This window comes from Apteryx rowi, unplaced genomic scaffold, assembly GCF_003343035.1.
Source record: "Apteryx rowi isolate R43461 unplaced genomic scaffold, aptRow1 scaffold_200, whole genome shotgun sequence".
NCBI lineage: Eukaryota > Metazoa > Chordata > Aves > Apterygiformes > Apterygidae > Apteryx > Apteryx rowi.
The window spans coordinates 826,648-854,155 of NW_020448309.1; the positions used below are offsets into that span (position 1 = coordinate 826,648).

At 63.8% G+C, this 27,508-nt stretch overlaps 1 protein-coding gene across 1 annotated transcript in view; it reads right to left on the reverse strand.

Annotated features, from left to right (window-relative positions):
- Nucleotides 1–27,508, reverse strand: part of NAV1 (neuron navigator 1) — a 69,021-nt gene that overhangs the window by 19,720 nt on the left and 21,793 nt on the right. Inside the window, exons 4-5 of the mRNA XM_026063795.1 lie at nucleotides 14,740–14,842; nucleotides 9,952–10,317 (exon numbers count right to left, since the gene is read on the reverse strand). Of these exons, the coding sequence (XP_025919580.1) occupies nucleotides 9,952–10,317; nucleotides 14,740–14,842 (469 nt within the window). The remainder of the gene's footprint in view (nucleotides 1–9,951; nucleotides 10,318–14,739; nucleotides 14,843–27,508) is intronic.

A 27,508-nucleotide genomic window follows, 5' to 3' on the forward strand; every position in this document is an offset into this window, starting at 1 on the left:
CAGCCCCCCAGCTTCAGCCCACGGCCCCGCATCCCTGGCCCCAGTGTCCCCCAGTGCCCCCAGTCCGGTGCCCCTGCCAGCCCCAGTGCCCCGCTGCCACCCCGTGCCCCCCCATCCGGCCCACTGACCCACAGGCCCGGCCCCAGCCCTGCCCCCAAAGCTACTCCCCGAAAGCATCGGGGCAGCCAGGCTGCCCTCTCCCCGTGCCCGGGGCCATGCGGGGCTGCCAGGGACAGCTGCTCCCAAGAGTCCCAGTTTCCCGGGATTGCCACTGAGCAATCACCCGAGCTTGCACAATTATCCATTTTAAGGGCTAAAAAGACAATTTGCRTCTCTTTTTTTTTCCCCTTGCAGCAGCGCAGGGGCTGCAGCCCGGAGCAAGAGCCTCGCGGGCACGGCAGAAACTAGGGACCCCTTCGCCGAGCCCCGCGTGCCCCCGCGCGGAGCCACCGCTCGGGGCTCCGCCAAGGGCTTCCCCCCATCCGCCAGCACCCCGCGCCGATCCCGGGGCCGAGAGGGTTAACGGCAGCTTCAGCAAAGTGCCCTGAGCTCCTCCGAACCGGTCCCTGCGGGCTCGGAAATAAGTAATTCCTTCCTAGCGCTTTCCCCCGCCTTGGCAACGCCTCTTGGCTCCCTCTGTGATGAGCATCCTCGCTCGGCGCTTGGCTCTGTTTACTCCCGGGCTCRGGAAAGCAGGGAAACAGGAAAGGCCAGGCCCGCTTGGAGAGCTCGGGCGCTTAGGACCGGGTTTGCAGTGGTGGCTCCCTGCGAGCCGTGGTGCCTGGGAGCCTGTGCCCCGATGGCACGGACAGGCGGGGGGACATGCGACCCCGGCGAGGCCGCATTTGCATCCGTGCGTCCGCGGGGGGGCCGGCCGCTGGCTCCGCGCACGCACGTGCGAGCGGCTGCGCAGCCTTAGGGATTTATTGCCATTGTAGCCGCTCTCGCGGCGCTGCAGGAAATTCAGCTCTGTCCTGCTGCCCTTCACGCCCGGAGGTTTCGCGGTGGGATCGGCAGGGATTTCTCCCGCCGGCACCCCGCCCCCCGGGCGCCGTGACGCCGTCCTTGGCGCAAGCTGCCGCTGCTTCGATCCTCACTGGGGCAGGATCCCACCCTCACCCCAAACTGCAGCCTCGGTCGCTCCGAACTGCTCATCGGGGCTCTCCCACGGTAGCGGGAGATGAACCAGACGTGCAGCCGGCGGGCGCCGGCACGCTCGCTGAACCTCGGCGGCTGCCGATGCCTGGCGCTCCCCGTCTCCGCCGATCGGACCCGCTCTGTCTTTATCCTCCATCTCCCCGCAGCTCTTCGGCCCTTGGCCAGAGGCGCACGGTGCAATTGCACCGAACGCCGCTGCCTCTCTCCCGCTTGCAGACGGCGCCGCAACCTGCTGCCGCGCTCCAGCCTGCAGGAGCGGGAGGCCAAACACCGTGGTCTAGCGGGCAGGACACGGCACCGCGATGCAGGATGGCCGGAGCTGCCAGCCTGCGCTAACCTGCTCCGACACCTCCTTGCAGGCCCTGCGGGCTCCAGGGCCAGGCGCGAGTCCGGTCAGCCTGGCAGCGCTCAACCGGAATCGGATTTTGCCTTTAACCAGGCGGGCGCCGCCACGGACACCTTCCCGTGGATTTTGCAGAAGTGCAATTTCCTTAAAGCGTCAGCAACCTCCTCCGCGCTTTCAAACCGTATCTTGCGTTTTGCCAAAAGACCTCAAAGCCACCTTGTCCCTGTAGCAGCAGGGAGAGCAATGCAATAGTCCATGCGTCCACGCCTGCTTCCCGCGAAACACAGCCGCATTTCCGGGATGGGCCGGGAAGGCTCCTTGGCTACGCAGTCATCCAAACAGCGGGCTCCCGCCCCTCCCCTGGGGAGCCTCTCGCCGGGGCTGACCCCACAGAGGCACGGAGCCCCTCGGACACGGCATGGCCAGGGATCGCTCCGTATGAGCGTTGCATCCCTCCACCCTCCCTCTGGCACCGGGCCGCCCTGCCTTGCACAACGGACGGACAGACGGACGGACGCCTGCGCCTCCCTCCCCTCCTCCTGGCAGGCTGCCCCCGGCCCCGCCAGAGCCAGCTGCCAGGGCAGAGCTCAGATGAGGCCATGGGGGGCTGTCAAGGGGCCTGGCACGGAAAGGAGGTGCCGACACACACCGAGCACCAGCTCCTGCGGGGACCCGACTGCCCCGTGCTGGCTTTAAATCCCCCGTGGGCAGCCCGGTCCAAGCGTGTTTGCACCGGCGCTCCCCAGGTCACCGCCTTGTGCCTCAGTTTCCCTATGCAGGAACAGTGAGACGGGGATGCAGGGGGTGGCGTTGCACACGTACAGGTGTGCGCGCACGCGCACGCTTACAGCCTGCGTTACGGCAGCGCCGCTCGAGCCCGGAGCCGAACGCGGCAGGCTGCCGCGCTCCCTTCCCAGCCGCCTCCTTCCCATCAGGACGGAGAGGATCAACCTCTCGGCCGGGCTGCGGACACCCCAGGCACGCGGGGAAAGGCGGCGAGGGGGATCCGAGAAGCCAGTGCCCGAGTCCCAGAGCCCGGCGCGGCCGATGGGGCCGGGACAGATTTGATGGCAGGGAGCCAGGATGCGTTTCCACACCCTCGCTGTTAGGAGGAAGGAGACAGCTGGGGCCGAGGCCGCACGCGGCAGCAGCAGGGTCCAGCTCCGGTGGGAAGCAAAGCGGGTGCAGCAGGTTTGGCCTGGCCCCAGCATGGGAGAGGGGCACCCTGGCCATGCGCACGCACCCCCAGCACGGGCACGGACCCCACGGGGGGCAGCTCTGCCCTTCGAGGACCTTCTCCAGCCCGTCATCGCAGACCTGCTTCCCCAGCAGCAGCTGCTTTCGCAGCCGGAGGGTTAAAAGTCTCCCTGTTTTAATCGTCTCATTCCTGCCATCGGCAAAGACACCCGTCCGCTTGCCAGGCGGGATATGCTGGCACGGGTGAGGTTTCCAAGCACACGTGTCCCTGCAAGACAGCAGCGCTTGTGCTCCCAAATCCCCAGGGCCCTCCCGAAAACCCGCCCCGATTAAAGCGATGTCTAAGAGCCCCATTGTGCAGAACCCCCTCCGAATCCAGTCCGACCCAGCCGGCTGGGACAGCCGGGGCGAGGGGACGCGGGACGGTGGCACGAGGAGCCAGGCTGCCGCTGGCAGCAGTGTCCCCCTGGCCCCAGGGCTGGCGGTCACCCCACAGCCGCAACGGTGAGCCAGGGGAGCCGGTGCAGGAAGGCAACGGGTTAACAGCGGGAACAGGCATGGGAACGTATCCTGGTGCACCCCAAGTCATCCCAGCCCGCTGGGCCTTGTCCGTCAGCGGTGCCAGTGTCCCCAAATGTCCCTTCTGGAGCACCCCACAACAGACAACGAGCCCCCCTCGGTCTGCCGTGGCCCTTTTCTCTTGCCCTGCCATGGTCATTGCAGCAGAGGAAATACAGGGGCTTGCACGGGACCCCCAGCTGGGGTCTCTACAGCCAAAACGTCCTGCCCCACATCAGCCGGTCTCCGGCACCGAGGGGTCTCTGCGGACGTGCTAACGGCCACGGCTCCCTCCCACCAGCACCATTCCACGCGCATCCCGCTCCCATGCATCCTCCGCGAGAAGGAGCCCGGACTCAGCCTGGGCTCTTTCCTCTCTTCCCATCACATTCACTTAATGGGGCAGAAGAACAATTAATTAGCTTCATAAATCGCTATTTGTGCCCGGAGGGCCCGGGTGCTACCGCTGCCACTTCCCCCTCCTCACGTCCGCCACGTCCATTCGGGAACGGCGGCGGAGCCTCGCGACGCCCGCACCGCACGCGGCCCTCCTCCTGCCTGGCCGTGCACCCCACGCGGGGCGAGGGTGCTTTCCCGGGAGCACAGCTCGCCCTTTGAGTGCCTGCACCCAGCACCCTTCCTCTAGGGTGCAGAGACCTTGCAGACGGGGAAACTGAGGCAGGGAGYGGGGACTGAGTCGCCTGAGCTCACGCAACAGGAGAAGCAGCATCGCTTCCCAAAAGCCAGTGTAGCRCTCTGCCCGCAAGGCAATCCTGCTTCTGGGCGCCCCGGAGCTAGCCGGCGGGGGTGCGGGTGCCCCCGCACAGGTCCCCGGCGAGGCGGCGCGGGTCCTGGCACCAACGCGACGAGGGAGCCCGGCGGCAGGCTGCAAAAACCCGGCGCCCCCCCCTCCTCCCCACCGGCCGCCGCGGCTCCGCTCTGCGGATCACGGTAATAGCGGGGTCCGATTTCCCCAGGCAGGGCTGAGGCAGCGCGGGGCGGCTCGGCCGATGCCGTCGCGACGGTTCCCGACGCTCGTCCGCTTGCGGCGATGAGATCAGTGGTGAACCTGGACCGCGCGGCCGCCTGCCACGCCAGCGCCGCTGCTGAGCTCAGCCGGCCCCGCTGCGGGGGAGCCAGGCCACCCCTCCACACCCTCCCGGAGCGGTGGAAACCCCGGAGGAAGCATATCCCCATCCGGGGAGCTCCGGCTGCTTTGGAAACGGGGACACACGAAGTCTTGCTCCGGGCCCCGCGGGGGGCCAGGCTGCAGCAGGAGGAGGTCAGAGAGTCCCAGCCAGCGCTGGGGTGGGGGAGCCGGCGTGACTCAGCCTGCTTGCGAAATTCCCATTTTTCCCCGTTGTCTGGACAAGCCCGTGGCCTCAGACACCTCGGCGTGCAGCTGCCTGGGCCGCTGTGCACGTGGGATCTGCGGGCTCTGCTTCACCGACGGGGCAGAGCCAGGGCACCGAGCCAGGCCACGAGGTGCCAGCCTGCAAAGGGCCCTTTGGGGCTGCACCTTCCCTCCCCTCGGGGTGCAACGGGGGTGCGAGGACCGGCCCCGGCTCGCCTCTGCTCCGTGTTGGCGCTCAGCCCCACTGATGAGCCACCAAGGCCCAAGTCAGCAGCTTCCCAAATGCCGGCCGGCCTTGGGCCGCCCCGCGCGGAGCAGGGCCAGCAGCGTCACCGCACGCGCACCCCGTGCGCCCCGTACGCCCCCTGTACACCCCGCAGGTAGGCTGACACCACACCCACACGGTACGTGCCCTGCGCACCCCGCATACGCGCCAACACTGCATGCACGCCGCTTGTGCCCAGCACGCTCGCCGCACACCCCCACACCCTCGCCCCGAATGCACACGCCTCTTTGCACAAGCACGCTGCACACCCAACTGCGCACCCCACCTATGCGCTGACGCTGTAGGTACAGTCCCTCTGCACCCCCCAAGCTCCCTGTGCAACGCAGGCACCCCCGCTGCACACCCGGCATTTGCGCACACCCTGCAGCATGCGCGCTGCACAACCCCGACTCCCCATACAGCCTGCAGGCAGCCGGACAGGGGGCCACCCCGCACACCCTACACCGTTCCATGCGTCACCCCGCACCATGCACCAGGTCTACCCCGCACAACCCGCACCGTGCACCAGGTCTACCCCGCACAACCCGCACCGTGCACCAGGTCTACCCCACACAACCCGCACCGTGCACCAGGTCTACCCCGCACAACCCGCACCGTGCACCAACCCTGCCACCGTGCGCCACGTTTTGGATGTGGCACACGGGGCAGAGAGAAAGCGGCCCCGACCCTGCGCTAACCCCCAAGCCCTTGCTCGCCTTCCGGCTCCACGAGGCTCGAAATGGGGGGCAGCACGCGGAACAGCCGAGGTCGGAGACGTGCCTGGGCGGAAAGGGCCCAAATCCCTCCGCCAAGAGCTTGCAGCGGTGGCGGGGGGGACCGGGGCTGGCGCGCGGCCAGAGCAGTTGGCCCCAGCTGTTCAGCCGGAGCCCGAGGCCGAGCGGGAATGGCGCGCTCCGCCTCGGGAACAGCGCGAGGCCTCCCGAGCTCGCTGAGGCCCTGCGGCTGGCGTTGGCCTCCCGCCGCTCCTCCTGGGGCGCCCCGGCCTGGAGGGTGGCCGCGCCACGTCCTCAGTGCCCCCAGCACCAGCATGAGGCCTGGTGGAGCCCAAAATGCCCCGGGCAAGCCCCAAAATGGAGGCGGCTCCGAAGGTGGCGGCCATGGCGCTGCCYGCAGGGGAAGGGTGCTGCCGTGGCACCGGCGCCCGGCCGGGAGCGTCACCGGGTCCCTGTCTGGGCCCGTCCGCCGGCTCAGCTGGAGGGAGGCGCCTCGCCGAGGCCAGGCGCAACGCGGCCTCCGACACGGCTTCGGCGGCAGCTCCTACGCCTTCCCCCGGCCGCCGGGACCCCGCACATGTGCCGAGCCGCGTGCGAGGCCGTGGCCTGCTCAGCTGCGGCCGGTCCCCGCGGGATCGCCTGGGCCCACCGGGACCACGGCGAGGGGGTCAGGCCAGCCCGGGCAGCGCCGAGCACGGGGCGGAGGAGGGATGGGAGAGCCAATCCCGCTTGGAGCCGGGAAGGAGGCCGGCCGCTCCCCTGCCGCTCRCGGGGAGCCGAGCCAAACATCTGCTCCGACCTCCGGGCTGCGTCGAGCTGAAGTAGCTGCTAGGAAGCACAAGCCAGGCCAGCGCCAGCAGCAGCCGGGCCGCCGGGCCACGGCCCGGAGCGGTGCCGCCTGGAGCGTACGGATTACGGGGGGACACTGCAGGCAGCCCTCAGCCCCCCTCGAGGGGCTGCCATCAGCGTCCTCATGGCAGTCCGCCCCGGTGCCCCAGGGCAGCCCGCGAGCTGCAAGCACCACTTTCCTCCCAGCTCCAAGCCGTGCCGGTACCTGGCTCGCAGATGCTTGGATGCTCCACCACGGATGGCTACCCGCACCGCCACAGTGGGCGACACAAACCCTTCTCCCGTCTTCCTTTCCTTTGCCTTCTGCCCCCCAAAAAATCAGGGGAACGAGGCAGTCAGAGCAGACGCCAGGAGCCCCGAGCACGCGCGAGGCACCGGCGCTGCCGCAGCACTCGGAGCCAGCGCGAAGGCACGGGCTCGGCAGCCCTGGCGCTCCTGGCAGCCCGGCTCGCGCCCCACCACGGCCCAGCCAAGTTTCCCCTGCCTTCGCCCCGCCAAGGTCAAATCCTGCTTGGCGACTGTGCTGGCCCCGGTCCCAGGTACCCAGGACTCTGCCACCGAAGGTTCAAGGATCGAGACAGCCTGGCCTGGTCCTCAGCCCCCCTCCGCACCGGGCAAACGCCACTCTCCATCCAGGAGCATCCCTCCTGTGCCAGAACCCGGGTACGGCCTGCCCCCAGCAGGCAGGGTGGAAGGAGGGAAACTGAGGCACAACCGAGGCCCTACGGTGGGTCTCTGCAGCCCGGCACCTTGCTCAGCAGGCCTGGAAGCAGCTGCGGCGAGCCGTACTGGTGCTGAGCCCTCGGCACCGGGTATGAACCACGGCAGGGACGGCATCGCGGCCTGGCAACCGGCTCTGGGGACATTGCGAGCAGCCTCCACGGAGTGCCAGACCCTACGCCCTGCCCTGGTGTCCCAGAGCTCTGCCAGCGGCACCGTGTGCGGGGAAGCAGCCGGGCAAACGGGGCTGGATGGCGAACGATCTGGCGAAAGGCAGCCAGCGGAAAGGACTGCGTCGCGCAGGGCACTCTCCAAACCCCGGAGCGCCTCCCAGCTCCCGCATCCGAGCGCCTAGGAGCTGCCAGAGCTTCTCAGATCAGGCGACCGAGTGCAGGCAGCCAGGGAGGAGAAGCGGGAAACGCGGAAGAGGGTGGGAACGCTTTGCCTTCAGCATCGCATCCTTGCAGGGTCTCGCAGCAGGGGCAGCAAACAGCAAGCGGTCACGCCGAGCGATGCTGCCCGGAGACCCAAACCCGAGCCTAACGTGCCTGCGGAAGCCAAGGGACGGAGTTGCTAGCCCAGAGCTGCCGGCCCACGGCTGCTCCGGCTTCCCCGCCGGCAGCTCCGGTGTTGCAGGTCCCCTGTGCCGGGCAGCTTGCGCCGAGGCCACATTAACCGGCGCGGCAGAGGTGCCCATGTGGGACACCCAGCCCGAGCCCTTGGCAAGCAGGGCAACGCACGCACCCCACCGCCCGGATCCCCCAAACCACCCACACCTCGGCAAGACTGACCCCCACATTGCCCCGAAGGACAGGCCCCCACGTGCCGGCCGCGGCTCACCTACCTCRGCCCCCCTCCTTGCAGGCGGCTCTCCCAGCGCGGCACCGGGACGCGCGGGTCAGAGCCAGCCGAGGAGGCCGGGCCGGGGGCACCGTCAGCCCAGCGCAGCGCAGCTCTGAAAGCTTCGCCCTGCGCCGGGGGATTGCGGCGCTGCGGGGGTCTCGCAGGAGCTGCAGCAGCGCAGGGCTGAGGCTGCTTCATTCCCGAGGCTCGGAGAAAATTAACCCTGCCTGGAGCAGTGTGCAGGGCCGGAGCCCGGACAGGGCACAAGGCTGCACCCAGGACTGTCCCTTGCTGCCAGAGCCCGCGCATTGCCCGGGCCAGTTGCTGATGGAGATGAAGCAACACTCAGATTCATCTGCTCTTGGCGCTGCCTCTGCAGGCAAGGACACGCCAAGGTTATCTGCCTGCAAGAGCAGCTCCAAGAGAAGAGACAAGGCGGGAGAAAGGGAGGATTGGAGTCCTTCACCCCGACAGCCAGACCTGTAGCAATACCCCGCTTTGGCCCCAGCACGTCTCCCGTGGCCAGTGGCACGAGGAGGTGATGTGCCATCTCTTGCTGCCAAGTGATGGCTGATGGTCCCCAGGAGGGGACCGCGCCGAGCCAGCACAAGGCACCACTGTTCTTGAGCACGGGGCAGCCCCACGAGACACGTCCGTGTTTACACCGGTCCGATTCCCAGCCCCACGACCAGCCGCCCCGGCCCTGCAGCAGCAGGTTGGGGATTGCAGAGCGAGGGCCAAGCATGAAGGAAGCTGCAGCTGGAGCAGCGCTGTCAGCAGGCCAAATACCTCCTCTCTTGCTCTGGGACAAATCAAATGCTGGAGTTATTTATTTTCTCATGCACTGAAACAGGAAACCTCCAAAATGCCGAAACCCTGGACCCCAGCCAGAGCCAGGGGGCACCTCAACAGCTCAACGGGAGCAGGACACGTTTTGAAAGAAAATGTGAGCAATGGTCATGCCGGGCTGCACCCACCCGTCCCCTTCACCCTCACGCTCCTCAGCACTGGCCAGCAGTTGGCTGGATCCTGGTAGCCTGACGCCTGCATCCTGCTGGGCGCTGAGCAACCTGCCCTCCTGCGGGCACCATCCTTCCCTGCGGAGCCCCTTCATGGGCAGGGTGTTGGGAGGCTGGGGGTCTTCCCCAGGCTAAAGCCACTGGGGGTGAAGGGAACACCCCACACAGAGCAACACAAGCCCAAAAACCTTGTATGGCACAGCAGGAGATGTCCCGACCCTGCCGGGTGGAGGGATGGAGGCAGATGGGGGCCCAGAACCAGGGGATCCTGCTCAGCAGGACCGCGGTGCCACCCATCAGCAAGGACAATTTGGGACCCTGCGCTCTACTGGGGTCCTGAGACTCCCGCAGCCTGTCCCACCACGTGCCACCAGATCTCCTGGCTGGACCCGTGATGTCTCCACTGTGCCTTGGCAGGTCAGACAGGGCAGCTCAGCTCCCCTGCCGTAAACTGGGAGAGCTCTTCTGAAAGCAGCAGCAGGGTCCTGGCCTTGATGTCCCACAGCCACTTACCGTAAGCATTTCTCAGTCCTCTCCTCTGGAAACACCCAAATCAAGCCTGACGCACCCTGTGCAACAGGAAAGCAGCGTGGCCCAGCCTGGGGACTCGCTCGCGGGGGTGGCAGCGAGGGGCAGAGCAGCCCCAGCCGGCTCAGAGCCACTTGGCTCTTTCAGCACCAGCACTGCAAGGGCTACACCGCCTCACTGGAGGGGAAACATCTCCAACTGTAGCAGCCACCTGGGAGACACGATCTACCCAGCCGTATTGGTGGTGACCTGCATGATCCTCCATTCATCCCGCTGCTCCGAGTGCCCCCTCCACCGCTGGCTGGAAACAGCCGAACGGGAGGTGGTCAAGCCTCTAGGAAAGCCCCGAACCGGCCACGAGCTGCGGCATGGGCACTTACCCCGTGGTGATGTCGTCATCCTCTGTCAGGGTCTTCCCCATCAAGTCGCTGTCGCTCATGTAGCCCGACTTCAGCTCCACGTCGTCCGTGTCCAGCGACTCAACCAGCTCCAGCCGGGAGATGTGGCTCAGCTTGCTGGGGCTGCGCATGGGCATGGTGTGCGAGTAGTGCGCCCGCTCGCCGTGCATGTACCAGCTGGGGGTGCCCTCGGAGCGGCAGCTCCCCCCGACCGACGGCGCGTCCCCGGCCTGCAGGCGGGGGCTGGATTGCCCGTAGCGCCAGGACAGCGGGGACGAGCGGTTCGACAGGCTGGACACGCTCCGGGGGTTGGCTTCGTCGCTGTCGTAGCAGGTCATCTCCAGGGAGCTGCGGGGTACAAGGCAGAGCGGGGACGTTAGGGCAGGGCCCAATGGGCAGTGGCGGTCTTGTCCCCCCCAAAACAGGGGCTGCAAGCGCTCCAGAAACAAAACTGCCCCTCTTGAAGCATCTGGGCAAGGCTGGAGGATGCCAGGAGTGCGGACTCAGGGTCACCCCGAGCCCCCTCGCGGCTGGCAGGGACGGTCCCCTCCTGCCCTGCCCGCTGCCAGCAGAGCCACATGTGTTGCACGCTCCCAGCAAAGCCTCCCCAGTACCATCCTGCCAGGCCCCCGGCGGAGAAGGGCCACTGCGGCGCCAGGAGCTCTCATCTTCCTCGGGGACTCACGGGCAGCCTGCTGCCCCAGCAAGGCAAGGCAGTGCTGCCGCTGCTGTTATACAAATAGGGAAACTGAGGCACGGTGCGAGTCTGATGGGGAATGGGCCCAGGGCGGCTGCCCTGCCACTTGGACAGCTGGACTATCCACACCATGGTCAACTGGTGTTTGACCATGCCCGTTGCCCTGCAGGGACTGCGGAGGRGGACCTGGGGTGCTATGGGTGTCTCTGCCTCCCTGCAGCCCCTGATCCCAGGGGAGTCGTAGGCGAGCGAGGACCCCGCTCCCGCACGCTCCAGCAGACTTTCCACCTTAGCTCCCCATTTTCAAGCCCGCAGGGCCTTAGCTGCCTGCACAGAGCTGCGGGAAGCCCCCCTAGAAGCGGTCTGGAGAGACGTGAGTGACCCACAGGCTCCGTCACCACGTGCCACCCACCTCTGCACCCTGCCACGACTGTCCCACGGGGCAGATGCACCCTATCCTAGCCATTTCCCTACCTGCATTTCAACAGCCCGGCTTTTGCAGCCTGATTCACTGTGCCTCGGTTTCCCCAAGACCCAGAGTACAACCAGTTGAGCTTGCGGCACGCTAATCCCAGAGGACGTGGCATCAAGGAGCTGTGCCGGGGAGGAGGGGGCCGTGCATGAAAGCAAGCTTAGGGGCGAACCGGGGAATCGGATAACTGCGCCGACATGTAACATCAAATCCTCGCAGAGGGAAATCCCAGGTCTAAACAGGAGGAGACACCCCGCGACGGCGTTACCCAGCGCCGCGCGGGGCTGGCAGCGAGTGCGATGCACGACAACCAGCCAGGAGGCTGCGAGGGCAGGAAGCACAGCAGGAATGGGGGCTTGAGCTACTCCCCTCACTCCTCCGGGTGTATTTTGGGCAAACAGCATGTCAGGGAGTGATGCAAGGACTAAATTTAGACGCCAAAAATGATTACTTCTTGGAGCAGCTACTCAGGAACCCATAGCCCTCGATTTGGCTCACGTTACTATCAATGAGCTATTCCCTAGCTGTGACCGCGCTGTACTTGGATTAAACATTCCTGCAGGAGCAACAAAAGCCAAAACCTGACTACAGTATTGAATTTAAAAGAGGGAACTACATAAAAACGAGGAAGTTTGTTAAAACGGAACTAAAAGGGACAGCTACAAGGGGAGAGTTTTTGTAGGAAGCCCAAAGGCTATTTAAAGATGTTCTACCAGCAGCTCAGAGCCAATGCAAACCATGTAGCCAAATGAGACTTCAGAAAGCCCCAGGGGAAGCTGGTGTAGCTCAACAGCAGGGTAAAGAGGTTGTCAGAAGTAAGGTGACATATTTCATAAACAACGTTGAACTCTAATGGGGAAATAGCAAAGAAGGCAGACTCCAACCGTTGGAGGGACCATCGGTCCTCACCCTGCCTCCGCCTCCCTGCAAGATCAACAGCTGTAGGGAGGTACCACTGGATGGAAGAACGCAGCAAGGAAAACAAAAAAGTTTGAGGAATAATTTCTGAGAGGAATAAAACAGAACAATAAATCCTCTTCCAAGCACATGGGTGCAAGAAGCCTGCCGGCGAGCTTGCAGGAACAGCACATAACCAAACCGCAGGAGGAGTGTCCTGGGAATAAAGCTGTAATAGACAAATTAGAGATATTTTTTACATCTACATTGACTATGGAGGAGTTCAAGGAGTCCCCACACTCTGGCTCGTCTCTACAAGAGGCTCGTCGGAGAACCTGCCTTAATTTGCGGAAGAGGTTAGAGAACAGGAACGGGAACAGCTGCCAGGAGCAGCTCTGCAAAAGGTAAAGAAGGAAACCRTGGACCTCTCACCGCGGTCACAACTGCCTCAGCACCAGAGCTGGAGGAGGCTGCCGGGACACAAAAGTCGAAGAGATCCAGGGCAGATCCAGAGGACAATAGATGACATCTGTATTGGACAAGTTTGTTGAAACTGTCCCAAAGAACAGAATTAGTGGGTACATACATCATTACGATATAGGGGGGAAGAGCCGGCAGGGCTTTGGTAAAGGAAAATCAGGCACATGAATGTCCTGGAGCTCTTGGAGCTCATCCAGGCTACTAGACGGCACTTGAGGAGTTCCCTCACCAAAGGCAAATTAAATTTCCAAATAAACTCAGCTGCCATGGAATAAGAGGAAGGATCCTCACATAGCTAAGAACTGCTTAAAAGCAGGGGTAAAAGCATCGCTGGGCTATTCCCACCATCTATTAATGGTCAGATTTCTCTGGGGCAGGGATCCAGCCGAGGCCTCAGTTATGCAACGTATTCACAAATCATCCGGGAAAGGAGGTGATAGTAAGGAGACAAAACCCACCAGCAACACTAATTTAATTGCCATTAATATCCTTGCCCTACTTCCCTAAGATCTGGGCTGACGGAAGATTTGCAAAGAAACTGCCGAGCTGAGCGACACGGCGAGAAAGCAGCGGATAAAATTTGACACAGATGAATGCAAAGCAACGCAAAGCAAGCCTAACTCGATGAGAGCTGTGCCAGGCTGCGAATCAGCTCTTACGCCGAGATTGTGGAGCTATAACGGATAATTCCCAGAAATCGCCAGCTCAGTGAAAATCACTGCAGCCCTGTATAAATCCCTGCCTCTCCCATTCCCTGAATGCTCTGCTTCTTCCAGCTTGGAAAAGATCTGGAAAGTGCAGCAAGGACAAGCAAGGGCTAGAACAGCTTCCGGGTGAGGAAGAGCTAAATAGACCAGGATTCTTCACCTTGGACAAAGCCAAGATTAAGGGGGGGATGCAGAGGAGGTCTGTAATTACGAGCGGTGGGCGAAGGGAGGGGTAGGAAGCTTCTGCTTATTGCCCCTTCCAATACAAAAATGAGAGGCATCAAGTGAAGCCACGAGGTGGCAACAAACACCAGGAGATGGATGTTCACACGTTTCTTGGCACGCATCGGGACTTGCCACACCACACAGCCTCCCTGCAAAGCCCAGGCTTAAAAATGCAGCTGCTCAAGCACCCACTGCAAATCACTGGGGATGGAAGGGTGCTGGAGATCCTCCTTCTCACCCGCTGCTCCAGCACCTGCTGCCAGCAGGCTCTGCTTTCTTCAGCCCCAAGGGGTACCAGACCTCTCCATATGGGCTGCCCAGGCACCTGGCCAGCTCTGTCTGAGGATTTATCCATCATCACCTCTACGTACAGGCAGGGAAACTGAGTCACAGATGGGGGTAGTGACTACCCTGTGGTCCACATCTGTGCAGGCACTGTGGACACTGTTAATTCTGGTTGTCCGTGGGAGGACATCCAAACTCAGGGAACAGGCTTCACCCCCAGCCACTGGCCAGCATCTCCTGTAGCTTCCCCTCGGTGCCACCACCAGTCGCAGCCCCTGTCCCATCCCCACAGCCCCAGCACACATGAGCCAGCGTCAGCCCTGGAGCACCACCGGAGATGGGGTCCCAACCCCCGTGGGAGCCCAGGCTGGGGGCTGCTGCCCCTCCATGCCTGCAGCAACAGGACACCCACGGGTGGCTGTGTGGCACTGTGCCGAGGGCTGGCATCAGGCCCGGGGCCAGAAGCACCAGCTCTGTCCAAGGCCGGAGACCCTCACACTGAGCACCGCCTGTCCCCCACCTCCATCATCTCATCAGCAAGGCCGGTTCTGGCCATTCCTCGCTGGCCAGGGGCTGGGTGGAGCTGAGGTCCCCATCTGACGGCCTCTCCTCGGGGGGAATGGGGCCAAAGAGCCCCCCTTTCCCACCTAGGGGTGCTCTCCCAGGAACAGGCAGCCCCCAGAAAGCACTGGGACAACCTCACTGACTCTCCCATGCCCTCATACAGCCCAGGGCAGAGGTCCTACCTACAGTTTTGAGGGTCCCATGGCAGCCACAAGCCACTGCCCTGCACAGCCTGATTTGGGGGTGTCTCTCCAAGCACCCAGGTGCAGGGTCCCTAGGCCACAGGGGAAGGTGAGGTCCCTCTCCCAGCTAGACAGCCCTCACCTGGAGCASGGCTGCTTCCCTCGGCCATCCTGGACTCCATCTCTGCCCCCAGGAAAGACACCAGCTTAGGGGAACAAGGGGATGGGGCTCCTGGGAAAGGTCCGGAGTYCGGGCCTCACCTGTGAGACACCTGGGAGCCCCTCAGGCTGGACATGGTCTCCTCCAGGTTCTGCCGTAGGTCCAGCACGTTCTGAACCGTCCTCTTCCTCTGGGACTCGGGGTCTGCGGAGAGAGAAGGACGAGGCCTTAAAGGTATCAGCTCCTGACTCTGCACCCTTCCGACTGCATCGCTTAATATGCCCCGGCTTTCCCATGTGCCCGGCCCCCCGCGGCACAGCCGCTGCCAGCTCCCGCCCCGCATCCTCTCCGAGTGCCAGGCCCCTCGTGTCCCATCCGGTGCCAGGGGCTCCATCCTCCGCCAGGTGTCCAGCCCCTGCCTGCACCACATCGCTGGAGGTCAGGTCCTCCCCAGGGTCGTGCTGTCCCTCCAAGCCCCAGCTCTGCCCACTGAGATGGCAGAGGAGCAGGGCCGGCACAGCTTGATGGAGCTCCCAGGCTTGCATCTGGGTTTCAATCTCACTAAACAACCAAGAAAAACCACCTCCAAGTGTCCCCATGGCCAGGAAGGAGCAGGGGACAGCGGTGAGGAGAAGCAGAGACACCGATGGCGCGTGGGCTCACCACGGCTGCCATGGGAGGCTCTCAGCCGTCACCGACACCCAGGAGACCCTGTCCAGACACGCGGCGTGTGGCAGAGAAACCAAGATGAGAGCTCAGGCCCCCAGCCTTGGCCTGATCTGCTCAGAGCCAGCAGGGTGACCCACCACCATTGCCCCAGTCTGGTCCCACATGGCACTCACGGGGTGCCGGCAGCCCCTCGGCGCCTGCAGGCTTCCCCCRGTGGCCACACCGGGACGGCCGCTTTCTGCCGGCACGACTCACCCGGCGGCTCATCCCTGGCCTGAACCTCCACGGTCTGGGGGAGTCCCCTCACCCGGTGCAGCCCTGATCCGGCCCCTGGGACTCCCTGGAAGCAGGGACGGGAGCACTGCTGCGATGGGGGATGGCTCCTCCAGCAAGGAGGTGCTGGGCAGCAGCCAGCGAGGCCGGGGGGTGGGGGCCAGGAAGGGGCAGCATGAGCCACGCTGGGACACTCATTTCCAGGGATTTGCGCTGCYGCCCCGGGAGCTGCGGCCCTTGCGTGCAGGAATGCCAGCCGAGCTCTGCCTGCAGCTTTCGGCATACCGGACACGGCAAGGGGCCTGGCCTCTCTGCCACRCGGCGGCAGGCAGCCCTGCACCGGKAACGTCCCTCCGGGTTGAGGCAGGAGCTGGGGGGGACCCAAACCTGGGGGCCGTCCAGGAGGGGTGGGAAGGCAGCACCGTGGCGGCAGATGTGCAAACATCTCAGAGGAGTATCTGAGACCTCGGAGCCTGAACCCAAGTGATGGGAGACCAACTACAGCCACGCAACCCCAAAGTGCTGCTAACCCTGCTCCGTGGGGCCGAGCAGGCAGGACCCTGCCGGTCCTGGAGGAACGACCCCAAACCTGCCCCTGGAGCACGCTCCAGCCTGGCGACGCGGATCCGGCGCTGCAGGCAGCACCACCGAGCCTCTCTGCTCCCAGCCAGCAGGACCTCAAGGAACATCAGGGCTTTTTGCAAGCCCTGTTCTGGCTCTTATCCAGGCAGAGGTGTTGGCTGGAGCGGCCTTGGGCAGACTGTCCTGGAAGCTGGCAGCAGCACCGCGGCGCTGGGGACCGGGGAAGCTCGAGCCTGCCGGACCGGCCCGGGGCTGATTGCCAGCCGTTGCCAGCGCGTACCCGACCCATCTAGCTACGGGTGCAGCCCCGCGGCTCTGCCCGTCTCGCGTCTCCGCCAGGCGTGCACACCCGCGCGGGCAAGCACGCACCTACAAAACACCCGCGCGCATGCCCACGCGTACCCCTATAGACACCCCCCCCCGYGGACCTGCACGCCGAAACCGCACGAGCCGGCTCGGATTTACRAGCGATCCCGGGAGGCGGTGACGTGGGCTGACGGCCCTGCTGAGAYGTGTTAAATCGAGCAGGTTAAAGGCTGTTGTGCAGCAGGGTAAGGGGGGGCCGGCGAGCATCAGCTGGCGCCGGGTGCGTGGGGGCACCCAACAGGGGCAGCAAACGCCCTCCCGGAAGGAAGGCGGATGAAACGCTCGGAGGGGAACGACATCTGCCCCAGCTTGGCCTAGCAGCTTCTCCGTGTGTTCRATAGCCCTGGTCCAGCTCCCGGAACGAGGCTTAGCAGGAAACAAGTAATGAAGTCATTAAGTGCCTTATTAAATCTTCGCCGTGGCCCAGGAGCTAATGAAAGGCCCTGTGCTGTCGGGAAGGGTTCATCCCGGAGGGAGCGGGGATGGGGCAGCACAGCACTGGGCCGGCCGCGAGAGCAGGGGAGCGTTTCACCAGATCGGGATCTCAGCAGATCCACAGGCTGGAAAGATGAATTTTAAGGCTTTTAACACATGATCTTTAGGGCAACGGCGAGATTTCGGAGGGGACATGCATTCGAACCTCATGGTAACAGCAATATAACATCCATCCCCGCGCTGATATCCCCAGGCGGGTCCATCCCGTAACGCTCTTGGCACCCTCAGCTCCTCCGTCCCGGCGGGGCCGGCTGGGTGCTGCCCCCCCGGGGTCCTGAGCCCAGCACCCACAGCGGGAGAAGGCAGCAGCAGCCCTAAGTTTCCGTCTGCAGCACCAACATGCAGTGCTGCGTCCCTGCGGCACGGCGTGGGGTGGGATGGGGTGGGGAAGCCACCRCTGGCCCCCGGCACCGCCAGCGGCTCCCGCTCCCGAAAATGCCCCCGCTGTCTCCCCCGTGGCCAAGGGGAGGATGTTCCCAGTCGGAACAAAGCGCCTGGCGCTGACACCTCCCTCCCGCGCTCCTGCCAGCGGGGTTGCTACAGCAACCCGCATCCAGAGGAGCCGGCAGAGCCGCTCCGAGCAGGTGGCACTCCATCGCCGCATCCCCAGCCGGCCCCGCGCAAGGCCCAGCTCCGCGGGAGCTGCCGGGGGCGATCTGCGCCTCCGAGCGTTTCAGGGTGCCCATCCCGCCTCGGCCACGCGATGGAAGCCGCGACGGATCCGAGCGGCGGGGCCGGGGGCAGCCTCGCCGCTTGGCTGAGCCGTTGCGTGCCGAAACCGGAGCCGCTGGGAGCGGCTGGAGTGTGGGAACGGCAGCAGTGCGCTGGATTCCTTCTCTCATCGATTTAGCAAGCCCGCCGCAGCCAGATGTTTCCAGCTGCTGGAGCGGGGGAGCAGCGGGGATGGCTCAGCCGGCGGCACGGCACGGCAGGGTTCCCAGCCCCGAYGGCAACGGCCGGGCCGTGTCCCCACGGTGTCCCCTGCTCTGCCGGGGCTCTAGGCAGGACCCGGGGCTGGGGGTTTGGGGACCGGCCGTTTCCTCTGTCCTGGTCCGGGAAAGCCACGGAGCCGGGCCGGCTCGCAGTCCCCTTCGCGGCTCCCCGGCCRTTCTTGCAGGCCTGCGCCGGCTCCTTTCTCCCCCCATGCTGAGCCAAATCCCTTCCCAGGGGACCAAGCAGGGACCGTCGTCACTTGGCGCGGTGCCGCTAGCGCCGTGGCCCCCCCGGCCCTCCCGCTGTGCCCCGTCTCCCTCCCCGAGCTCCTTCCCTGCATCGCCAGCTCTGCGGCCGGTATCTCCGCCGAGCGAAGGAGCACCAGCGAGGCGAGACGTGGAGGCAGAGGAGGAGGAGGAGGAGGGAGACACTGCGAAGGGTCGGGTCTCGCTCGGGCTCCTGCCGAGCCGGGGGCTGGAGGTCGGGGAGCTCCACGCCGCAGCGCTGTGCCCCACGTCCAGCCCTTCGCCTGGAAAAGCGGCGCTGAGGGCAGCGTCCCTGCCTGCGCGGAGGGGGAGGCGCAGCCGGGTCCTCGCAGGCAGGCGCTGCCGACGTGGCCGAGCCCGTCAGGCAATGAGGAAACCATCAACTCCAAGCAACTCGTGACAGCTCCTTTCAAAGGAGCATGTGGCCAATACGTCCCGCTGGGACAAGGCAGAGCAGCGTCCAGGGGACACGTGGGCCCCATGTGCTTTGGCAGAGAAACCCCCGAGTGCTTGTTCGCATCGCACGCACGTGGTCGCGGGCAGCCGCGCGGCAGCAACGTCCGCCTGCCTGCAGGAAGGTGCGACCTTGCACGTGGGCACCATGCGGGCACGACGACGGCCTGCCAGCCTGCCTTCGGCACGCGGGCCATCGGTGCACGCGCCTCTCCTTGCCCCATGCGCTCCAACCCTGTTTCGGATGGAATTTGGAAAGGATTCCCGGCGACCCGGTGAAGATTCGAACGGCGAGCAGGAATTTGCTCTGAAAGGCGCCACAGTGATTTCCGAGCCGTTACGGCGGGTCCCTGTTTTACGGTAGCCGTAATGAATTTCCCCAGGCAGCGAAACAGTGTCGGCTGGTTGCTCAATTCCTTCCGGCGCGTTCAAAAAAATACTAATAAACTCTGCAATAAAAAAGTCATTCTCCCGGGGCAATGAAACTCCTCCAGCCCAGCGGAGAGCCCCCGGCTCTATAAATCCTCTAACAGATATGCGCTTCCCCTAACGCGCTGCCTCGCCCCGCGCTCCCAGCGGCGTTTAGGAACGAATCGGGGATGTATTTCAAGGGCGGCAGCGGGAGCGAGCACGGCTCAGGGCAAACCACGCCGCCCGCCCTCCCGCCGCTGCGGCAGCATCCAAGCAGCATCCGCCTCTGCCCCTTCCTCCCCAGGGCTGCAGGCACTCGCCCCCAGCAGCGTTTGAAATACCTCCTCCATCTGCCTACGCCGGCTCTGGCATCGCCGGCAGAGGTGCCCAGCAAGCCAAGGACCGGGGGCGTTACGCGCTTTCCTGCCGGCACGGACCCTTGCGGCAGGGCGGCTCCAGCTCCGCGGCGCTTGCCCAGGGGCGATGCGTTTTTCCGGCGGACCCTCCGCGGAGAGCTGGAGAGCCCAGAGCCCTCAAACCAGCGTCATACGCGAGCCTTGCCGAYGCCTGCGAGATCCCAGCTTGCACCCCGGAGCGTGCAATTTGGTTACCGTTGGCTTGGCGTAGGAAATCCAATGGCTTTAGCTTACGTTTCTTGCGATCCAGCTCGGATTCACGCTCCTGAATGGCYGGGCAGGGGGATGGTAGCGACTTGCAAACCATTTCCCTGTGGTTTAATTAGTTCTTCCTCCCCCCTCGACAACTATCAAACGAACTAAATGAGCAGCGGAGATCACGAACGGGACTCGGCAGCGTAAATGCCGGCGTTTGCCGTGTTTGCTTCCACCCTTGCTGTTGTTTTCCGGCCCGGCCCAAGCTCTTCCTGCCCCTGCCCTGCCAATCCCTGATCGCTCCCGCAGAGACGTGCCAACGCCAGCGTGGAGCTCTGCACGGGGGGGCCCCAAAGGCAAATGGCCAGGGCTCGTTTCACCCATCAAAGAGCCTGGGTGGCCTTCAGCAGTCCTCAGACCAACTGCTCCACGGTCTGGGATGGGTTATGGAGCCACCGGCTCTGCCCGGGGCGCAGCAGGACCGTCCGCCACGCGGGCAGGCACCAGGAGCACCCACGCAGCTCCAGGCGCYGGCCACCACCCCGTGACTCGCTGGGACCCCTCGAGCAGGACTCGCTGCTTCCACGTGGACACAGCAGCCCCGTCCGCTCGCGCTGCGTCCAGCATCGRCGTGCCCGAACCGCRGAGCAGYGGGGAGCCGGGTGGACACTGTCCCYGCAGACGCACGGCACCGCGYGGGCCCCCTCGGGGCGCAGCCATCGGTCCCTCTGGGGACATGGCGGGGGGAGACGAACCGGCGGGTCGACCGTCCCCGGGCTCTCGCCTCGGGATCTTTCCGCCCCAAGCGCAGCTCTCCGGAGGAGGTCCGCAAGGCGGCCGCGGATKGGGAGGACGCCCCTTCCCCGGGAGCGCCCGCTGTCCCCAAAAGCGCGGCGTCAGCTCCCCGCTGGCAGGCGAGAGCAGAAAATCAGCCGCGCCGCAGCGGTGACAGGCTGGGACTTCAGCCGAATCAGCTCTTCTGGAGCAATCGCCGCCGCTAAGTCCTGTGAATCTCTTCTCCTAATGAGGGCAGGGCTGAGAGATCTGGAGCCTGAACCCGGCCCGGCTCCAGCGAGCCAAGCTTTTAAAAAGGACTCAGACTTTCTCAGGCTAGAGCAGCCATAAATCTCGTTAATTGGGTCTCTCCCATCCACAGCTTTCCAAGGGAACCCGCTGGAGAGATCCAGCCCGGGCCTCCAGCCCATTGCAGGTTTTTCTTTCAACGGATGCCGTGCTTGGCCCCAAACCACCCCACCTGCACGTCCAAGTTACAGCTCCTTTTTCGGGAACGACAGCCTCCGTCTGCTTAGTGCCCCGCGCATCCCACCCCTGCGCCTTGCCCTGCTTCTCCGTGCTAAYGCCAGGAGTTTTGGAAATCGCCCCTGCCAGGGCAGATCCTGCTCCTGTGCATGGCGGTGCTCCCCGGAACAGAGCCGGGTCCATGAGGAGCCTGGGGGAACTGGGACCATCCGAACGCCCCCCAGGCCCAGCACCGCTGTCCCATGCACTGCAGCGTGGGGTGGGGGAGATGCTTCCAAAGTAGCCCAGGGCAAACATCCGCGCAGCCCGGGAAGGAGGGGGATCGCGCACGGCTGGTGGATCGCGGGTGCTCTGCACACCCAGGGGTGCCGAGAGCACCCGGACATAGAAATGCAGCCGTGCTGCCCCCCGTTCCCAACCCAGGCACCCCAAACACCCTGCCGCTCCGTAAAGGACACCTTCAACGCTGCCGCCGGCAGATGCTCACGGGGGACAGCGCAGCCCCGCGAGGCCGAAGGCGCGGGAAGCCCCGGAGCAGCCGGTGGCAGCGGGTTCACGCTCCCCGCGCGTCACGAGACCGAGGTCGGACACGGTGGAAATTCAAAATTCCAGATGGCTCTTTTGGGGTGGGTTTTCTTCTTTTTTTTTCTCCTCTCTCATTTCCAAGGCAACAAGACTCGCTGTCATCTGCTCGTTGCCATAGCAATTTCACCTGATCCCGTTTCAGCGGCGCAGCGGAAGAGAAAGCCAGGCGAGCTCTCCGCTGCCACGGAGCCGCGAGCTGCGCCTGCGCGCGAAGTTACGGCGAGGAGCGGAGATAAATGGGGCTTTATACGGTGCGGGCAATGGGCTGATTCACAGGATCAAAGGGAGGAACCGCGGCTTTTGGGAGCACAAGTTGGCCCTTCAGTTAACTGCTTCGGCGCCCTCCAGATGTGCCACACATCTGGGGAGGTCGCCACCCCCTGCTCCGGGCTTCGCCTGGTGGGAGGAGGACGATTTGGGCACTGGGAGGTTGGAATCCTGCCGCCGTTTTCGGCTGCGTCTTGAAGGCCAAGCCATCAAGCTGACTTCACCGGTGGGGATCCCACGGAGCGATGCTCGAGCGTGAGCCGGGTGGAGGGAAAGGGGCTGAGGGCAGGTTCTGGCCACATCCTTCCTCTCCATAACTATCCTCCCGCTGCCTTCGCGCAGCCCTTCTCCAAAGTCCCCGTGGCCCAGACAGCGAGCGAGCCAAGGGGAGGGATAAATGCACCAGCCGCTGGCCGCCGCAGAGGAGAAAGACCCTCGGGCAGCCCCAGCCCTGGGAGGCAGAGCCCCCGGCCGCCCCGCACGCGTTGGTGTCATGGTGGTGACTCTGCCCAGCCTGAAACGTCATCCCAGGAGGCATCTGCAGGGCGGCAGATCCAAGGCTGAGCCCACCACAGCTCCCCGGCTGCTTCCCTTGGGGGCCGGGGTGAAACGCCCTCGACCCTTGTAAGGCTGGAGATGTCCCCAGGCAGCGGAAAGGCCACAGAGGCCCCCTGCCCTTGCTATGCTTGGCCTCCACGACTTTTGGAGGGGGTTAAGCAATACGTGCCCCCATCGGAGCCGCTCGCAGCCGGCCACAGAGAGCTCTTGTTCAGAGCTGGGCCCTCTCGTTCATCAGCCACGTGCGCCGCAGCCAGCTCAATGGCCCCGTTATTGCTACCCAGCCTCCGAGTAGACGGTGTGGACACGTCTCTGGCAAGGGGTGTCCATGCCCCAAGCCAGGTCGCAGCACAACCGGTCTCCTCTCCTGCCCGAGATGTTGCAACATCTCCTGGGCACCAACCTGCACCGTTAGACTTCCAGCTGCGGGTGTGGGAGAACCACCTCCCTGCCGGTGGGGACCACTGTGCCTCCAGCCCAGGCCGGAACGGCGTTCATTAGCTCCGCGGGTTGTCTCGTTGCGGCGTGTCCCCTTCGCAGGCCACGTCCATGCAGGTCCACTCCGTACCAAGGCTTGCAGGGGAGGGCCCAACCCGGGCAGCTCTTGGCACGCGGTCGCTCCTTTTCGCAGGGAGCAGCGCTCCGAGCGCGAAGGGGCGTTAGCAGAGCCAAGCTCCCCGCTCGCGGCCAGAATACGGCCGTGCTCGGGGAAGCTTTATATTCACGGAGACAAACAACTCACATTTGCTTTTTAACTGTTGGAATTGCACCCACTGGGACGAGGCAAACAGGGAGCCTTTTGTGCCCGGCTCCTCGTGACTGAGAGCTTTGTGCAGAGCAATGCGTTGCAAACCCAATTCTCCGCGGCCTCGGCGCGGCTCTGCTAGACGCTCGGTCCGTGTGTCCGTCCCCAGCTCAGCCGAAGAGCCCTGGCGGGTCACCAGCGAGGATGCAAGACGTCCTCCCTCGCGCCCCCTCCAGCCACGGCGCGCAGAGCCGCTCCGCGCACAAAGCGTTTTCCCGCGGAGTTCATCGGAGCAGCCCCGAAAGGCACCGAACCATAAGGGTTGTCGGAGGAACGTCGCCGAGTAACGGGATGGGAAAGCGAAGCCGCCGGGGGCTCCGGGAGGCAGGGCTGCTCGTTTCGGTTAGAGCGCGCCCGGAAACGATGGCGAGCTGCCTGCTTTCGGCAAAATCCCCTGCGCTCCGCTTGCACAAGGACCAGCTCCCGCCTGACTCCCGGGAAGGTCTCAGCCTCTCCCGTCGCATCCCAGAGAGGGAGCTCCCAGAGGCCTCTGGCTCAGTCCTGATCTCCGTGGGGCTGGGAGCCGACATCGCAAAGCTTGGGAGATGCCGAGCAGCCGGCAACGGGCCCAGGCAGCACCGTGCCGCCATCTCCGATGCGGCTGCCGGGTGGAGGGCACGTGCCGCTTCCCGAGGTGGTCCCGCAAGAGCGCCCCAACAGATGAGCCAGGGCTGGAAGGAGCTTACCTAGGGCTCGCCTGGCCCTGGGGAACGAACCCGGCTTAAATTAATTCCCGGCTTGTTGGTAGATCCATTGTTGCCACCTCCTATGGGAGGAGGGAGATAAGCAAGGCTATTTTTATTTCCATCTGGGGAATCGCTTCCTTCCACAGCGGACTGCCACGATGCTAATTTTTAGGCTCGTGATTAATTGATGTCAGGCTCGTTAGAGGGCCAACGGACCCCCCCCTGCCCCAGGAGCTCCAAGGACGGGGTGGGGAGCGGGTTTTGACAGATGCTGTTAGAGCCGCGTGTGAGCGACATCCTAACAACGGAGGGAGGGGGGGGGGAAAAAAAGGAGCCACTGCCACGGAAAGCCCTGGAGTGGGATGAGGCACCCCCAGAAACTCAGCAGAGAGCCCAGGGTGACATTGGAGACCCAAGTCAGCGCGGGTGAATCCCACTTCCCGGCCCTTGGTGCCTGCTCCCCGGGGATGCCGGGAAGGGGGAGCATCCTGCACCTTGCCTCTACCTGGCCGCGTCTCCCATGAGGAACGCTGCCGGTATTTCCGCCGGACACCGGGACACCCTTCTCTGAACCCACCCTTGCAATCCACAGTCGAATCCCACCACACAGCAGCGCCTCTTCCCCAGAGATGATCAGGGTGCCTCTGGCCAGCCCAGCCTAGTCTTCCTCCCGCCGGAGCCGAGAGCCCACCCGCCTCTCTCCCCAAGGAGGACCCAGCCTCCTCCATCCTGCTCCTCCTGCGGCAAGGTCACCCAACCTCGCAGAAACCCCCTGGAACAGCCGACGTGACCCCAATGATTTCATCCTTCTGCCTGCCAGAGCTTTCCAGCATCCCCGAGGCCGGAGAGAACCTGTTTCTTTGCCGGCGGGTCAGGAACGCAGATCTCTACCCATCTGTGCTCGGCCCCGCCAAATGCTCCACCATCTCAAGAGTCGGCATCGGGGATCCGCCGGCACTATCGCTGCAAACTTATTTTAATTGCCGTGCAGTGCCTCGAGCACCCTTCGCAGGGAAAGGGACGCGTATGAATAAATTGTCTATTCTTAGCGTCGCCTGTTTCCCCTTGGGAACAAAGAGGCGAAGGCCGGGCGCGCCGCGCAAGCGGGGCCTGCTCGCCCCTCCGCTCCAGCCTGCTTCCAGACCCCGCGCGCCGCCACCGCTCGCCTCGCCTTCTGCAGCTTCCCAACGCTAAGAAAAGGCTTTCTTCAGTTCTGGTCACATTTTTCCCACCCAAGTTGATCTGCAAAGAAGAATCCGACGCTTTTTTTTTTTTCCCCAGCCTTTCCCCGATAGAAGTTCCTATTTCTTTCGCAAAATCTRCCTGTGCCACGGGAGAAGCTTCAGACCGGAAAAATCCACACCGCTGCTGTGGGAGCTGCCGTTCAGCTCCTTCAGGCCCCGCTCCCCTTCCCGGGCTGAGCTCCACCGGGAGATCCCAAAGCCCGTAAGCGCCTCTTGGCCAGGCAGCCCGATGGGGCTGGGGGAAGACGACGAGGGAAGGTGCCCTTCATTTACCACGCATTACGGCCGTGTCGTTTCGGGCCGTACGCGATGCTGGGAGACGAATGGGATGGCTCCGACATGCTCCAGGACTCCTAAGGCAAAGGATAGTTGTTAACGCTGTGCGAATCCAAGTTTTACTGCCGTCTTGAAAGCGCCCTGAACAGGCAGGGCAGAAAACACTTTGAGCAGGCGTCTGCACTGACATGAGGGATTTAAGTCAAGCCTCTGGGCTCCCTCATTTTGGGATCCTCGGATGGCCCTGCCTCCTGTCCCAAGAGCAGGTTTGACACAGGCAGAACTCTCTGCCTACTCTCTGCCGATTTGAGTTTCACTCCTGCTGCTTAGACAGCTAACGACCAGGTATCAACCTTTGGGTGGCGTCGAGGACGAAAGCAGTTGGCTGCTCCGAGAACGCCCGTACTCGTGGCTGCCACGTCGGGGGATCCAGCCGACAGGGAAGAAGCCACCTGAGCCATGGGGCATCGCACTCCTAACCGAACCGTTCCTAGCTGAGCATTTCCTTCAAAAAAACCCCCAAAACACTGAAATCCGCTATGGGAAGCAGCAACCATTTTCGATGGCAGTGCTGCATCCCGACAAGGATGCACCCTCCTTCCTCGCTTCATCCAAACGGGGCCGTGCACGTGCGGGAGGAGAGCACGGGCCACACTGGACCGGTAGGAGGCACTGGGCCATCCAAGGGAAGGAACCGCCTTGGCAGAGCTGGGACAGAGCCCATGTTACGGCAACCGGTCGTGCAAGCAGCTGCGACCCCCGGGGAGATGGCTCCGAGCGACTGTCGCTACCCAAAAGACGTGAGCCTGGTTTCCAGCGCTGCTCCCCGGGGAGGAGATCCAGCCCTTAGAAATGCACGTTGGTGCTGCCAGGGAAATGGGATCCGGGTGAACTCCCTCTGCTTCCCCAGGGAACATGCGAGGACCCACGTTCGCAGGAGCTTCCTCTCCACCYGCATGGGATATTCGTCACCCGCAGCTCCGCTGGCTCTTGCGGATACCTGCAAGCGTTTGCTCACCACAGTCCTGTCCATGGGGACATCCGCATCCGATAGCCACCCCGGACCCCTGGGCAGCCCGCGTTACGCACACACGGACACCTCTAAAGAGAAGGTCTGACGGATGAGCACGCAGCCACCCCGCAGGCATCGCTCTCCGCAAGTACGGGAGCCTCCGAGGATGCTGCAGTGGGGTTTCCAGCAGGACCATGACCGGGATTTATCCTAGCATCCCTCTAACACGCTTCTACGTTTGACCCGCACGCAACAGCAGCGCCGGACGAGCCTGCGACACCGTGGGAATCAGAGCTGCAACGGCTATTTTTTGAGCTCCGCTCGCCAAAATTTGCTCCGGGGGACTGTTCAAACACAAACCGGAGCCGTAATCGCTATAAAGCGAAGTCGAGCCAAYGCTGTAGTTGAGGGGGAAAGTATCAGCCAAAAGTCACTCCAACAAGGAAGCGATTTGTCTTTTGCTGGATAYGCTTTCAGCTCACAAAAAGGCGCGTGGGATAGGGAAGGCGGCTCCGATAACGCACGGTGCACCAATGCGGCGGCGGCTCAACTGGTGAAGCGGCGCATCGGCACCAGGGCACTGACGGGTAAAGCAGAACGGGGAGAAAAGGATGGAAAAAGAAACGCCACGTGACCTCGGAGCTCGAGCCAAACCAGGCAACGCATCCAACGGTCCTGAATATGAAACGCACACGAGGAGCTCGAGGGAGTAATAAATCCCTTCAGGAACGGCGTAAGTGGTTGCAGACAGTTTACCAAGAGAAAAGGAAAAAAAAAAAAAAGAGAGAAAAAGGAAAGGCATTGAAAAAATTGCCCTAAAATCTTTTTCTTTTTTCCCCCACTGGTACAAAATACRACAAGATCTACTGGAAAAATCTCTCCGCTCTTCAAAATTTAAAAGCGACGGATTTAAGCAATTTTTCTAACGACACCTAATCTACCTGCCGAACTCGGCCACGGCGAGACACCGGAGCGGCAAGAGCAGCCGCCTCCAGCACGGCCACCCGCTTCTTGCCTCGGGCTCCCCACGGCATCCGCAGCATGGCTGGGGGACAATTCCCACAAGGGGCCGAAGCTCGGGGTGCAACGAAGCCCGGGACGGAAAGGAGCAGTGGAAA